We start from the raw sequence: 16,992 nt of genomic DNA on the forward strand, positions 1-16,992 counted from the left end.
CCGGAAGACAGCAGTGAGCTAAGACTATGAAATATCTGCTCAATTTAATTAAAAATGACCAACATTGTTTAAAAATGATCCTTCACATCACTTCTGTTTCAAAGAGAAGAGTTGAGGAATTTTTATCTTAACCCTCCCAAAGTTAGGACACTGCATATTCAGTAAGTGTTTACAGCTATGTTGCAGTCAACCAACCACACCGGCCAAAAACATTGCAAAATTCTCATCTTACCTCACCCGTTGTGTTTCTCCTGTCAGGTAGAACTAATGTGTTGGAGTGGCTACCCGGCACCACAGTAGACCCAATGCTCATCCTAGGTCCGACCAGCATGTAACGTTTGTCCCCGGATCGGTACTGGATGCTGTGACACAGCGTGCCATCATAATTGGCGTCTTGGAGATATTTGGAAGTGTATTCCGTGGATTTGGAGCACTGCATGGTTATCAACACAACCACACTGAGCACTAGAAGGAGCGACACTGAGCCCAAAGTCACCATCAGGTAAAAAGTCAGGTGGTCCTCCTCGTCCACTCCTGCTGCACTTTTCAAGTCGGAAGCTGCCAAAGCTTCTTTGGGCTCCACCAGTTTGACACTGATGGTGGCCATGGCTGAAAGTGAAACGTTGCCATTGTCTTTTACCAGCACCAGCAGTCTGTGCTCGGTCTCGTCCGTCTCTGTCAAGGAGCGCAGGGTTCTAATCTGGCCCGTGTAACGGTCCAAAGTGAACAGGCTATGGTCGCTGACTTTCTGCAAGGAAAACAGAAGCCAACCATTGTATCCGATGTCGGCGTCATAGGCTCGGACTTTGGTCACCAAGTCTCCTGCTTTCAGATTGCGGGGAATCTCTTCCACGCTTTGGGAAGAACCATTGGCGCTGACCGGATACAGGATGACCGGAGCGTTGTCATTCTCATCCAAAATGAAGACGTTCACTGTCACGTTGCTACTCAAGGGAGGACTCCCACCATCTGTTGCCACCACTTGAAATCGAAAACTTTTCAAGGACTCAAAGTCAAAACTTTTCAGTGCTGATATTTCTCCATTTTCGGGGTTGATGTTCAAAAATGTCGCCGTCTTAACCTGACTTCCTTCTCTGCTTATGTGATAGGTCAGCACCGCATTTTCATTCAAGTCTTTATCAAATGCATTGACTGAAAAAATAGATTTCCCTGGAATGTTGTTTTCCAACAAATAAAGCTGCATTGGATTTTGCAGGAATGTTGGGATATTATCATTAACATCTGACACGTCCACATGGAGAATTTTGGACGTAGACAGAGGAGGTTGACCACAATCTGTTGCTGTGATTGTGATATCATAATCCGCCAGTAATTCTCGATCCAGTTTGTCTCTCAGAACCAAGGAGTACATATTTTCCTGAAATGAAGATTTCAACTCAAAGGGGACGTTTTCTGAAAGACTACATAGGACTTTGCCATTTAATCCGACGTCTTTGTCAGTGATGCTTATGAGAGAGATTACAGTCCCGGGTTTGGAATCTTCTGCTATTGTTTTAGAGAGAGAAGTCACTTCTATTTCTGGTTGGTTGTCATTTTCATCTACTACATTGATGATGACCCTGCAGTAGGTGCTCAGTGGGGGGTTTCCTTTGTCAGTGGCATGGATGTCTAAATTGAATATGTCAACTTTCTCAAAATCAATTTGTCCCTTGACTTTTATTTCACCAGTGATTTTATCCAAACTGAATATTTTATATACTTTGGAATCTAGTTTTCCACCAAAGTAATATTCAATTTCACTGTTCAATCCATCATCTAGATCAGTTGCCTTAACCTTAATTATACTTGTGTCAGGTTTAACGTTTTCGGATAAAGTTACAGAATAGACGTCCTGCGTAAATATTGGATGGTTATCATTCGAATCCAGCACTTTTACAGTGACATTAAGAATTCCAGATCTTGGAGGACTTCCGCCATCAACTGCAGTAAGAGCAAGTTTATGTGTAGAAGTTTTTTCTTGATCAAGAGACTTGAGTAAAACTAAATAAGGAAGCTTATCCGCACCCATTTCCTTGATGTGTACGCTAAAATATTCATTTGCATTTAATTTATAAGCATGCACTGTGTTGCTGGCTACATCTGGGTCAAGTGCATTTGGTAACTCAAAGTGCCTACCTGGAAGAGTAGACTCGGCTATTTCTAAATTAAATTCTTTATCTTGGAATGTGGGTGAATGGTCATTAATATCAATAATTTCCACACCAACATGATGAATCTCCATTGGATTCTCCGCCACTAATTTCAGATTAACTAGACAAGGCGAAATATTCTGACAGAGCTCCTCCCTGTCGATGTTTTTCCTCACTAAGAGGACGCCATTGTTCACATTCACCTCAAACTGAGCCCGCTCGTTGCCCGAAACCATTCGAAAATGTCTCTCCGTCAATGTGCTGATGTCCAATCCCAGATCCTTGGCCACGTTGCCCACCACGGTTCCCATTTTAACTTCTTCCGCTATGGAATATTTAATCTGTGATGCAGCTTGGTCCAGACAAGCAAATATGATGCATAGGAAAAGACCTCGCCTTTGTCCTCCTAATTCCATCCTCACAGATTTAGTCACAGAAATCTAATCTAAATCCACAACAAAATGATACCTTAAAAATAAACAGAAATGTCTACTCCGAAATACTCCAAAAATAAGGAATTAAGAAAATGATCCGACAGCAGCATCCATCTCTGTTGACGCCACCGTTTATTCTGAAAACAAAACGGTTCCAGGAGGGGGAGGACGCCTAATGCTCATACTGGAAACTGATATGACACTGCCACTTAGAGGCCAATTCGCATTATGCATGTGCTTTGACAATTCAACAGTTATGATGTAAGGTGTGCAACGAGAGTTTCTACCACATAGTTTTCAGACGTATTTTTCTCGTGAAATATCATTTAGATTAATTCAGCTCTCACAAAATGAATATTTAGCGATTAAAACACTTGTTTAAAGCAAAATATGGCTAAGATATATTTAAAATGCATCTAACATTGAAGAGAAAACGACCTATGTAATATTCTATAGCTTCAACCCAGTCAACAGCAATATCAAATCTGTGTCCCTAAGTTTCAGTTCTTGGAATGTGTCGGTCAAAAGAAAAAAAAAATAAGCGAACAAGTATTGATAAGTACTAAATTCAACCTTGGGTTGAATCAACACACAAAATCATCTAACCAAAATAGTTTGAAACCTTTGATACCAAAGTATCGCTTGTATGCAAATGAGACACAAAAATAGATGCAAGTTTGTCTCAAAAGATATATATAACTATGATGAACTATTTTAGAATGTATGAAAATTTTCAATTTCTTTTGATCAACATGAAAACAAATATGCAGCAAAGAGTAACAGCCAAGAGATCCAAGAAGGAAAATCAATGTAAACCCAAGTTCCATCAAGCAACTACCATTTATTAAGCATCAGAACGAGGAAGTGCTTAACTGTTTTGATTTTACATGCAAAGTCAAAAGCAAGCGGTCAAAGACAATATCATGATTGGTTATTATTACCAGAGACCAAACTAAAATACAAGATCAAAATCATCACAGAATAGTTGGCATCAGTGAATATTTAACACAATGGAAACAATTTTATCTTACCTCCCCAGTTGTGTTTCTCCTGTCGGGGAGTACCAGCGTGTTGGCATGGCTTCCAGGCACCACAGTCGACCCAATACTCATCCTCGGCCCGACCAGCATGTAACGTTTGTCTCCAGATCGGTACTGGATACTGTGACACAGCGTGCCATCATAATTGGCATCTTGGAGATATTTGGAAGTGTACTCTGTGGATTTGGAGCACTGCATTGCAATCAGCACCACCACACTGAGCACTAGAAGGAGAGACACTGAGCCCAAAGTCACCATTAGGTAAAAAGTCAGGTGGTCTTCCTCGTCCACCCCTGCTGCACTTTTTAAGTCTGAAGCAGCCAAAGCTTCTTTGGGCTCCACCAGTTTGACAATGACAGTGGCCGTGGCTGAAAGCGAAACATTGCCGTTGTCTTTGACCAGCACCAGCAGTCTGTGCTCGGCTTCGTCCTTCTCTGTCAAGGAGCGCAGGGTTCTGATCTGGCCCGTGTAGCGGTCCAAAGAGAACAGGCTGTGGTCGCTCACTTTCTGCAGGGAAAACAGCAGCCAGCCATTGTATCCAATGTCTGCATCGTAGGCTCGGATTTTGGTCACTAAGTCTCCTGCTTTCAGATTGCGAGGAATGTCCTCCACACCTTGGGAAGAATCATTGGTGCTGACTGGGTACAGAATCACCGGAGCATTGTCGTTTTTATCCAAAATGAAGACGTTCACTGTCACATTGCCACTCAAGGGAGGACTTCCACTATCAGTGGCCACCACTTGGAATTGGAAACTTTTTAACGTCTCAAAGTCAAAACTTTTTAAAGCTGTTATCTCTCCATTTTCAGGATTAATGTTCAAAAATGTCGACATCCTAACTTGGCTTCCTTCTCTTCTACTTATGTGATAGGTCAGCGCCGCATTTTCGTTCAAGTCTTTATCAAATGCAGTCACAGAGAAAATAGACTTCCCTGGAGTGTTATTTTCCGTCAAATAAAGTTGGATAGGATTTTCTATAAACATTGGAACATTATCATTAACATCTGAGACATCCACGTGGAGAGTTTTGGAAGTAGTCAAAGGAGGTTGACCACAATCTGTAGCTGTAATCGTGATGTCATAATATGCAACTAACTCTCGATCCAATTTTTCTTTCAGAACTAGAGAATGCATATTTTCTTGAAATGAAGGTTTTAAATCAAAAGGGCCTTTTTCTAAAAGGCTGCAAATGACTTTGCCATTTATTCCGACGTCTTTGTCTGTGATGCTTATGAGAGAAATTACAGTTCCAGGTTTGGAATCTTCTGCTATTGTATTTGAGTGAGAAGTCACTTCTATTTCAGGTTTGTTGTCATTTTCATCAACTATTTTTATGATGACCCGACAATTAGTACTGGTAGGAGGTTGTCCCTTGTCTGTGGCTTGGATATCCAATTTATAAAAATCCATCATTTCAAAATCAATTGGGCCTTTCACTTTTATTACACCTGTATTTTTATCCAAATTGAACATATCATATATTTTAAAATCCAGTTTTCCACCAAAGTTATATTCAATTTCACGGTTCAATCCGTCGTCTAGATCGGTTGCGTTCACTTTGATTATACTAGTGTCAGGTTTCACGTTCTCTGATAAAGTTACAGAATAGATGTCTTGTGTGAATATTGGGTGGTTATCATTTGAATCTAGGACTTTAACTGTGATGTTAAGATTTCCAGATCTTTGTGGATTCCCACCGTCAACTGCAGTGAGAACAAGTCTATGTTCAGAATCTTTTTCTCGATCAAGAGACTTTTGAAGAACTAAAAATGGGACCTTGTCCTCACCAATCTCTTTAATTTGGACCCGAAAATATTCATTTGTGTTTAATTTATACAAACGCACTGTGTTAGTGACAACATCTGGGTCAAGTGCATTTGGTAACTCAAACTGTCTACCTGGAAGAGTAGACTCAGATATTTCAAATATTTTCTCTTCCACTTGAAAAGTTGGTGAATTGTCATTAATATCCAAAATTTCCACAGCAACATTATGAATCTCCATTGGATCCTCCGCCACAAATTTCAGATTAACCACACAAGGCAAGATACTCTGACAGAGCTCCTCCCTGTCGATGCTCTTCTTCACAAAGAGGACGCCATTGTTCACATTCATCTCGAACTGAGCCCTCTGGTTTCCCGAAACCATTCGAAAACGTCTCTCCGCCAACGTGCTCACGTCCATTCCCAGATCCTTGGCCATGTTGCCCACCACAGTTCCCATTTTGACTTCCTCCACGATGGAATATTTAATCTGGGCTGGAGCCTGCTCCAGACAAGCAAATATGATGCAGAGAAAAATACCTCGACTTTGTCCTCCTGATTTCATTTTCCCAGCTTGCTTCACAGCGATCTACTCCAAATTCACAGTCAAAGGAAACCTTCACAAAGAATGGAATTGTATATAAAGAAATGATCTCCGAAATAAGGCAATACAAGACCGAACCGACAGCAGCATCCGTCTCTGTTGACGCCACGGTCTACTCTGATAACAAAACGGTTCAAGAAGGAGGAGGACACATCATGCTCAACACTGGATATTGATATGACACTGCCAGCTAGTGGCCATTTGCATGTATCGCCTTATAATACAACAGTTCTAAAATGAAGTGTTTATCCATTGTAGTTTGCACCAAATTGCTCTCAAAACATAAACAGAATGATTCAAAAGACCATTTTCAAAACGTACTGAAACGTACCCAACACCCCCTAGGTATTTCTCTGAGCTTTATCAAGGTCAAAAGCAATGTCAAATCAAGATCTGAAAAATCAGAAACAATGGAGAGTAATTTAAAAAAAGGCTCATGGATAACTGTTGATACTAAGATTATCATGAAGATGTTTTGTTTTGGATGAACAGACAGAAGGACCAATGCAAACAGATTTAGAGATTCAATACTAAAGCCTGGCATGTGTGCAAATCGTATAACAAAACTAGTGTATTTTGTCATTATGACACTTACTGTGATTATTTTTTTCAATCAGGTAAAACGTTTGGGTAACCTTTTCATCAATGAGGCATCAAATATAAAACAAACTTCACAACAGCATATATATAGCATTCAAAACTCCATCTACAAGCTTCCAAGAATTACGCAGCAAAGACGGGAATTAATGTACCGTTTTAAAAATGCCCAAGCAAGTCCACAAAGCACGAAGTCTAAAAATATATCATGAATAATCATTACTCCCAGAGAAAAAAATCAAATATTTATCAGCCACATCAAGGTCATTAAGGAATATATTGGCTACGGTGAGGATATAATACAGTGGGGAAACGTTTTCTTACCTCCCCAGTTGTGTTTCTCCTGTCAGGAAGCACCAGTGTATTGGCGTGGCTGCCTGGCACCACAGTGGACCCGATACTCATCCTGGGTCCTACCAGCATGTAGCGTTTGTCTCCAGATCGGTACTGAATGCTGTGACACAGCGTGCCATCATAATTGGCGTCTTGGAGATATTTGGAAGTGTACTCTGTGGATTTGGAGCACTGCATGGCGATCAGCACCACCACACTGAGCACTAGAAGGAGTGACACTGAGCCTAAAGTCACTATCAGGTAAAAAGTCAGGGGGTCCTCTTCGTCCACCCCTGCTGCACTTTTTAAGTCGGAAGCGGCCAAAGCCTCTTTAGGCTCCACCAGTCTGACGGTGATGGTGGCCGTGGCCGAGAGCGAAACATTGCCATTGTCTTTGACCAGCACCAGCAGTCTGTGCTCGGCCTCGTCCTTCTCTGTCAAGGAGCGTAGGGTTCTGATCTGGCCCGTATAGCGGTCTAAAGAGAACAGGCTGTGATCGCTCACCTTCTGCAGGGAAAACAGTAGCCAGCCGTTGTATCCGATGTCGGCGTCGTAGGCTCTGACTTTGGTCACCAAGTCTCCTGCTTTCAAATTGCGGGGGGTCTCCTCTATACCTTGGTTGGAACCGTTGGTGCTGACTGGGTAAAGGATAACCGGAGCGTTGTCATTTTCATCCAAAACAAAGACGTTCACCGTCACATTACTACTCAGGGGAGGACTTCCGCTGTCGGTGGCCACAACATGGAACTGAAAACTTTTGAGAGTCTCAAAGTCAAAACTTTTAAGAGCAGATATTTCTCCATTCTCAGAGTTGATGTTCAAAAATGTTGACATTTTTACTTGGCCTCCTACTCCTCTGCTTATGTGATAGGTCAGCGCTGCGTTTTCATTTAAGTCTTTATCAAATGCAGTCACAGAGAAAATAGACTTTCCTGGAATGTTATTTTCCATCAAATAAAGTTGGATTGGATTTTTCATGAAGGTAGGAATATTGTCATTAATATCTGACACATCTACATGAAGAATTTTTGATGTAGATAAAGGAGGTTTACCTAAATCTGTAGCCATAATTGTGATGTCATAACCTGCCACTAATTCGCGATCCACTCTGTTTTTCAGAACCAATGAATACATGTTTTCTTGAAATGAAGGTTTTAACTCAAAGGGGATATTTTGTGATAGGCTACAAAAGACTTTGCCGTTTACTCCGACGTCTTTGTCAGTTATGCTTATGAGAGAGATTACAGTTCCCGGTTTGGAATCTTCTGGTATTGTTTTTGAGAGGGAAGTCACATCTATTTCTGGTTGGTTGTCATTTTCATCAACTATTTTAATGATCACTCGGCAGTCAGTACTCATCGGAGGTGTTCCTTTGTCCATTGCTTGGACATCCAATTTGTAAACATCTACATTCTCAAAATCAATCGGGCCCTTCACTTTTATTTCACCTGTGTTTTTATCCAGATCAAATATTTCATAAAAATCTGTCTCAAGTTCTTCACCAAAATAATATTCTACCTCCCCATTTAATCCTTCATCCTGGTCAGTTGCTTCCACTTTAATAACTACTTTGCCCATTTTCACATTCTCAGATAAATTAATGGAATATACTTCTTGCTTAAATATTGGGTGATTATCATTTGAGTCAAGAAGTATAACGGTGACATTAAGATGTCCAGATCTGGGTGGATTTCCACCATCAACTGCAGTGAGAATTAGACTATGTTCAGTTTCTTTTTCTCTATCTAGAGACTTTTGTAAAACTAAAAATGGTATTTTATCGTCTCCCCTCTCTCTAATTTGAATATTAAAATATTCATTTATGCTTATTTTATATGCACTCACTGCATTACCAACAACATCGGGGTCATAAGCAATGGGTAATTGGAAGCGTTTTCCGGGAACAGTAGCTTCTGGAATCTCTAAAATCTTCTCTTTTTCATGAAATTTAGGTGAATTATCATTAATATCCATAATTTCTACCCTAACATGATGAATCTCCATCGGGTTCTCTGCCACAAATTTCAGATTAACTACACAAGGCAAAATACTCTGACAGAGCTCCTCCCTGTCGATATTTTTCCTCACAAAGAGGAGGCCATTGTTCACATTTACCTCAAACTGAGCCAGCTCGTTGCCCGAAACCATTCGAAAACGTCTTTCTGCCAAGGTGCCAACGTCCAATCCCAGATCCTTGGCCACGTTGCCCACCACGGTTCCCAATTTGACTTCTTCCATGATGGAATATTTTATCTGGGCTGCACCCTGCTCCAGGCAAGCAAATATAATGCAGAAGAAAATACCTCGCCTTTGTCCTCCTGGTCCCATCCTCACAGCAAGCATCACAAATCCAAGTCCACAATAAAATGAAATCCCTAAAAAGAATGGAATTTCCAATGACGAAATAATCCCCAAAATAAGACAATAAAAGAGTGAACCAGTACAAGCATCCGTCTCTGTTGAAGCCACCGTCTCTACTCCGAACAAAACGGTTCCAGAATGGGGAGGACAGACTCATATTCAAACCTCGAAACTGATAGGACACTGCCACCTAGTGGTAATTTTAATTCATGTGCATAGATTATATGACTAATAATACAAGTGCGGACTCAACGTTGTTGCCTCGTCGTCTTTGAACTGTTTTGTACTGAACATTTTAATTCAAAGTCAAAGTACTCAAAATTAAATTGAAAAAAATGTAAACACTAACTTCAAAAGAAGTATGGTCAAAAAGCATTTTTACTTGCGTCTAAATTTGAAACGACATCCCCCCAAATATTATTGTATAGCTTTAACCAAGTCAACAACATCATTGAATGTGTCCAGGACTTTCAGAACCATGGAGAATGTCTGTGGTAAGAAAATTGAATCAATCAATAACTATTAACACTACAATGATCTTTAATATTTTTTTGTGTGGAATCAACACACAGAAGTATGGTACATTGAGATAATCAATATCAAAGTGTTGCATGTATGCAAAAAAACGCTGAAATATAAAGTCTAACTTGAAATATGTGAATTGCTATGATGAACTCTTACAAAATAATTGACGTTTGGAAATCATTCTCATCAATGTGAAACAAAAATTAGGCATACGAGCATGGCAGTTAAGAAATTGAAAAAATAGAGATCGATGTAGACCGAAATTCCAGCTACCAAAAAGCAGCACGGAGAAAATTACTTCACCTCTTAAAATTCAAATGCAAATCATAAAGCAAACACCCAGTAAAAGACAATTAATCGAATAATAATTATTACCAGAGACCGAAAACAAACACTCATGATCAACATCAAAATCCTCAGGAATTATTGTATTTGGCTATTGTGAGGATCCAACACGGTGAAAAAAATGTTTTCTTACCTCCCCAGAATTGTTCTTCCTATCAGGCAGCACTAATGTGTTGGCGTGGCTACCCGGCATCACAGTGGATCCGATACTCATCCTGGGTCCGACCAGCATGTAGCGTTTCTCTCCAGATCGGTACTGGATGCTGTGACACAGTGTGCCATCATAATTGGCGTCTTGGAGATATTTGGAAGTGTACTCTGTGGATTTGGAGCACTGCATGGCGATCAGCACCACCACGCTGAGCACCAGAAGGAGTGACACTGAGCCCAATGTCACCATCAGGTAAAAAGTCAGGTGGTCCTCCTCGTCCACTCCTACTGCACTTTTAAAGTCAGAAGAAGCCAAAGCCTCTTTGGGCTCCACCACTTTGACTTGGACGGTGGCCGTGGTCGAGAGCGAAACGTTGCCGTTGTCCTTGACCAGCACCAGGAGTTGATGTTCAGTGTCATCTGTCTCCGTCAAGGAGCGCAGAGTTCTTATCTGGCCTGTATAGCGGTCCAAAGAGAACAGGCTGTGGTCACTCACTTTCTGCAGGGAAAACAGCAGCCAACCATTGTATCCAATGTCGGCGTCGTAGGCTCGGACTTTGGTCACCAAGTCTCCCGCTTTCAAATTGCGGGGAATCTCCTCCACTTCTTGTTTGGAACCATTGGCGCTGACTGGGTACAGAATGACCGGAGCATTGTCGTTCTCATCCAAAATGAACACGTTCACTGTCGCGTTGCTACTCAAGGGAGGACTTCCACTATCGCTGGCCACCACTTGGAATTGAAAGTTTTTCAGAGTCTCAAAGTCAAAACTTTTGAGAGCAGATATTTCTCCATTCTTCGGGTTGATGTTCAACATTGTTGGCATCTTAACTTGGCTCCCTTCTCCTCTGCTTATGTGATAAGTCAGCGCTGCATTTTCACCCAAGTCTTTATCAAATGCAGTCACAGAGAAAATAGACTTCCCTGGAGGGTTATTTTCAAACAAATAAAGCTGCATTGGATTTTCTATGAACTTTGGGATATTATCATTAACATCTGACACATCCACATGGAGAGTTTTGGAAGTAGTCAAAGGAGGTTTACCACAATCTGTCGCCGTGATTGTGATGTCAAAATCTGCCTTTAATTCGCGATCCAATTTGTCTTTTAGAACCAAGGAGTACATATTTTGTTGAAATGAAGGTTTAAGTTCAAATGGGACATTTTCTGAGAGACTGCAAATGACTTTGCCATTTAATCCGACGTCTTTATCGGTGATGCTTATGAGGGAGATTACATTTCCTGGTTTGAAATCTTCTGCTATTGTTTTTGAGAGAGAAGTTACTTCTATTTCGGGTTGGTTGTCATTTTCATCAATTATTTTTATTATCACTCGGCAGTCTGTACTCATCGGAGGAGTTCCTTTGTCTGTAGCATGGACATCTAATTTGTAAGTGTCAACTTTCTCGTAATCAATTTGGCCTTTTACTCTTATGTCACCTGTAGTTTTGTTTAAACTAAATGTTTCATATATTTTAGACTCAAGATGTCCTCCAAAAAAGTATTCAATGACACTGTTTGAGCCAATATCCAGATCAGTTGCTTGCACTTGAATAAAACGTGTGTCTGGTTTCACATTTTCAGACAAAGTTACAGCATAAACGTCTTGGCTAAATACTGGGAAGTTGTCATTTGAGTCAAGAACTATAACTGTAACATTAAGATTTCCAGATCTCGGTGGATTTCCACCATCAATTGCAGTAAGAACAAGTCTGTGTTCCGAGTTCTTTTCTCGGTCTAAGGATTTCTGTAAAACTAAAAATGGGACCTTCTCTTCTGCTCTTTCTCTAATTTCTGCAGTAAAGTAATCATTTGTATTTAATTTATATGCACGAATGGTATTACTAACAACATCTGGGTCATGTGCAATTGGTAACTGAAAGCGTCTACCTGGAACAGTAGACTCAGGAATTTCTAAAACAAATTGGTTGTTTTGAAAATTGGGTGAATTATCATTTTTATCCATAATTTCTACCTCAACATAATGAATCTCCATAGGATTCTCTGCCAATAGTTTCAGATTAACCACACAAGGTGTAATACTCTGACAGAGCTCCTCCCTGTCGATGTTTTTCGTCAGAAAAAGGACGCCATTGTTCACATTCACCTCAAACTGAGCCCCCTCATTGCCCGAAACCATTTGAAAACGTCTCTCCGCCAACGTGCTAGCGTCGAATCCCAGATCTTTGGCCACATTGCCCACCACAGTTCCCACTTTGACCTCCTCCGTAACGGAATATTTAATCTGGGCTGCAGCTTGATACAGACAAGCGAATGTGATGCAGAGAAAAAGACCTCGCCTTTGTCCTCCTGATATCATCCTCACAGCTTCCGTCACACCAGTCTAATCCAAATCCACAACAAAAGGAAACCTCCAAAAAGAATGGAAATGTGTATGAAGAAAGAATCCCAAAAAATAAGTAAATTAAGTAAAAGACAGAACCGACTGCAGCATCCGTCTCTGTTGACAGTACCGTCTTCTCTGATAACTAAACGGTTCCAGAAGGGGGAGGATGCCTCATGCAAAACATTGGATACTGATATGACACTGCCACCTAGTGCCTTTTTGCATTATGCACTCATACAAAAAACAAGTATGAAGTCTACCTCCAGCGTGGTTTCACCAAGTTGCTCTCGAGATATAAACGTTGAATGACTCCAAACACTAGTTTCAAAATATCTTAATGTATTTTCATGAGCATCTACAATTCACACGACACCCCTTAGATATTTTTTCATAGTGTTACTGCGGTCAACAGTGTTGTCAAATAAGTGTCCATAATTTTCAGAAACCACGGGGAACTGTTCAACAAAAATAAATAGGCAAGTGGATGATTGTAGACCAGGGGTCTTCAACCTTCTCCATGTTTTGAGCTACATTTTGCAACCAATTAGCTAAAAGGACAGAGAGTTTTGATACGCATTTCAAATATGAAAACATATAATCTATTTCCTAAGTTGTTACTATCGTAAAACTTGGTTAATGACTGGAAGCAGGATAAAAAATACTCCAACCAAGAAAATAATCATTCATTAATAGAAAATCCCAATGACTCAGCACTTGGTATTCATTTTCAGAACACGTCTGCAGACACCTCAGCTGTCCTCAGGGGGAACCATGTTGGAGACCCCTGTTGTGATGACCAAGGTGATCATTAAGATGCTTTTTTGTTTTGAATAAAACCACAGAAGGATCAATGCAAATAGATTGGTAGATTCAATCAAAAAAAAAACTTGCATGTGTGCAAATAATAAACAAAAACAATATTATAAAGATAGCAATTATTATGATGAACTATTCAATTATGGAAACACTTTGGATAACCTTCTCATCAATGACAATTCAAATTTAAGCAAACTTCATGACAGCAAAGACATTCCAAGAGAAATCATGGTTGACCCCAAAATTCCATCTACAATTTCCCAGGAATTTAGCAGCACAGACAGGATTGAATATCTGGTTTGAAAATGAAAAACCAAGTCCATAGCATGCACCAAATCAAAGACATTATCATGAATGACCATTACTACTACAGACCAAACTCAAATACTCATCATCCACATCAAAGTCGTCAGGAAAACATTGGCTATTGTGAAGATATAAGAGGGAGAAAAATGTTTTCTTACCTCCCCAGCTGTGGTTCTTCTGCCAGGAAGCACCAGCGTATTTGCGTGGCTTCCAGGCACTACATTAGACCCGATACTCATCCTGGGTCCGACCAGCATGTAACGTTTGTCTCCAGATCGGTACTGGATGCTGTGACACAGCGTGCCATCATAATTGGCGTCTTGGAGATATTTTGAAGTGTACTCTGTGGATTTGGAGCACTGCATGGCAAACAGCACCACCACACTGAGCACTAGAAGGAGTGACACTGAGCCCAAAGTCACCATTAGGTAAAAAGTCAGGTGGTCCTCCTCGTCCACCCCTGGTGTACTTTTTAGGTCTGAAGCAGCCAAAGCCTCTTTGGGCTCCACCAGTTTGACACTGACAGTGGCCGTGGCTGAAAGCGAAATGTTGCCGTTGTCTTTGACCAGCACCAGCAGTCTGTGCTCGGCTTCGTCCTTCTCTGTCAAGGAGCGCAGGGTTCTGATCTGGCCCGTGTAGCGGTCCAAAGAGAACAAGCTGTGGTCACTCACTTTCTGCAGGGAAAACAGCAGCCAGCCATTGTATCCAATGTCTGCATCATATGCTCTGACTTTTGTCACCAAGTCTCCTGCTTTCAGATTGCGGGGGATCTCATCCACGCCTTGGGTGGAACCGTTGGTGCTGACCGGGTAGAGGATGACTGGAGCATGGTCATTCTCGTCCAGAATAAAGACGTTTACTGTCACGTTACTGCTTAGGGATGGACTTCCACTATCTGTGGCAACCACTTGGAATTTAAACATTTTTAACGTCTCAAAGTCAAAACTTTTCAAAGCTGATATTTCTCCAGTCTCGTGATTGATGTTCAAAAATGTCGACATCTTAACTTGGCGTCCTTCTTCTCTGCTGATGTGATAGGTCAGCGCCGCATTTTCATTCAAGTCTTTATCAAATGCAGTCACTGAAAAAATAGACTTCCCTGGAGTGTTATTTTCTGACAAATAAAGTTGGATTGGATTTTCCATAAAAGTTGGAATATTATCATTAACATCTGACACATCCACGTGGAGAGTTTTGGAAGAGGCCAAAGGAGGTTCACCACAATCTGTCGCCGTGATTGTGATATCATAATCTGCCTTCAATTCGCGATCCAATTTGTCTTTTAGAACCAAAGAGTACATATTTTCTTGAAAGGAATGTTTTAATTCAAAAGGAACATTTTGTGAGAGACTGCACATTACTTTGCCGTTCAATCCGACGTCTTTGTCCAGAATGCTTATTAGAGAAATTACAGTTCCAGGTTTGGAATCTTCTGCTATTGTTTTTGAAAGGGAAGTCACTTCTATTTTGGGTTGGTTGTCATTTTTATCAACTATTTTAATTATCACTCGGCAGTCTGTACTCATCGGAGGTGTTCCTTTGTCCGTAGCATGGACATCCAATTTGTAAACATCAACTTTCTCAAAGTCAATGGGGCCCTTCACTTTTATTTCACCTGTTTTTTTATCCAAATCAAAGGTTTCATAGATTTCTGAGTCGAGTTCTTCACCAAAATAATACTCTACCTCCCCATTTGTCCCTTCATCCTGGTCAGTGGCTTCTACTTTGATGACGACTTTTCCCAATTTCACATTTTCAGATAAGTTAATTGAATAGACTTCTTGCATAAAAGTTGGCGCATTGTCATTAGAGTCAAGAACTATAACTGTAACATTAAGACTTCCAGATCTAGCTGGATTTCCACCATCATAGGCCGTCAGAACTAATTTATGCTCAGTCTGCTTTTCTCTGTCCAGAGACTTTTGTAGGGTTAAAAAAGGTATCTTATCTTCCCCTCGCTCTCGAATCTGTATATTAAAATATTCATTTTGGTTCAATTTGTATGAACTCACCGTATTAAGGCCAACATCTGGATCATATGCATTAGGTAGTTGAAAGTGTTTACCTTGAAGAGTAGACTCGTATAATTTAAAAGATTTCTCCTCTTCTTGAAAAGCGGGTGAATGGTCATTAGTATCAAGAATTTCCAACCCAACATGATGGATCTCCATAGGATTCTCCGCCACAAATTTCAGATTAACTAAACACGGCGATATATTCTGACAGAGCTCCTCCCTGTCGATGCTTTTCCTCACAAAGAGGACACCGTTGTAAACATTCACCTCAAACTGATCCCGCTCATTACCCGAAACCATTCGAAAATGTCGCTCTGCCAACGTGCCGACGTCCAATCCCAGATCCTTGGCCACGTTGCCCACCACAGTTCCCACTTTGACTTCCTCAGCAATGGAATATTTAATCTGGGCCGCAGCCTGCCCCAGACAAGCGAATATGATGCAGAGGAAAAGACCTCGCCTTCGTCCACCTGATTCCATTATCCCAGTTTGGGTCAGAGCAATCTAATCCAAATACACAACAGAAAGTAACCCCCGAAAAATATTCCAAATGTAAATGTAGAAATAATCCCAAAGAATAAAGCAACAAAAGGCTGAACCGACTGCAGCATCCGTCTCTGTTGACGCTACCGTCTCCTCTGATAACAAAACGGTTTCAGAGGGGGGAGGACGCCTCATGTTGAACATTAGAAACTGATATGACACTGCTACCTAGTGGCCGTATTAATTCATGTGCATAGATGATTCAACCGTCATAATAAAAAGTGCAACGTCGTTTTGGGATTTATTTGTCCTGAAAATATGATCTAAAATTAAAACACTCTTCCAGCTTTCAAAATAAAAACCTAAAACGAATACAAACACCAATAAACACTCGTGAAAAATACTTCTCAAAAAGCCACCATGCTATTGTAGCTTCCACAAGGAGAAAACTACAGTGAGATCGGTGTCAAGTATAATTTGGGACCAAGGAGGGGTCATAAATGATTTTCGAGGGAATTTCAAAATGTAATGTGTGATTAATAAAATATATATTAATCAGATAAACTGAAATAAGGGGGTTAAAACAAAGTGTTGCAAGTATTTGAATACACCATTAAGATAAAAACATTCACAAAAAAAGAATAGCAAATCTTAGAAACTATTTAATTTACAAATATAGAGATTGCAACATTGTTGTATTGGACTATTGCTATAGGTTTTGTT

General features: G+C 40.5%; 1 protein-coding gene across 7 annotated transcripts in view; it reads right to left on the minus strand.

Annotated features, from left to right (window-relative positions):
• LOC148360220 (protocadherin alpha-C2-like) overlaps positions 1-16,992 on the minus strand; it is a 173,349-nt gene that overhangs the window by 146,852 nt on the left and 9,505 nt on the right. The window contains exon 1 of one of the 7 annotated variants that reach the window (XM_088343754.1): positions 13,930-16,378. The exons of 2 other annotated variants lie outside the window; for them this stretch is intronic. In XM_088343754.1, coding sequence (XP_088199880.1) covers positions 13,930-16,266 — 2,337 coding nt within the window. In that variant the 5' untranslated portion in view covers positions 16,267-16,378. Of the gene's footprint in view, positions 1-232; positions 2,722-3,615; positions 6,091-6,912; positions 9,406-10,285; positions 12,771-13,929; positions 16,379-16,992 lie in introns of those variants that run through there. 4 more of the 7 variants (XM_088343750.1, XM_088343746.1, XM_088343752.1 and 1 more) reach the window with 4 other exon arrangements.

Source organism: Urocampus carinirostris, chromosome 9, assembly GCF_059441175.1.
Source record: "Urocampus carinirostris isolate Australia breed hairy pipefish chromosome 9, RoL_Ucar_1.0, whole genome shotgun sequence".
Classification (NCBI taxonomy): Eukaryota; Metazoa; Chordata; class Actinopteri; order Syngnathiformes; family Syngnathidae; genus Urocampus; species Urocampus carinirostris.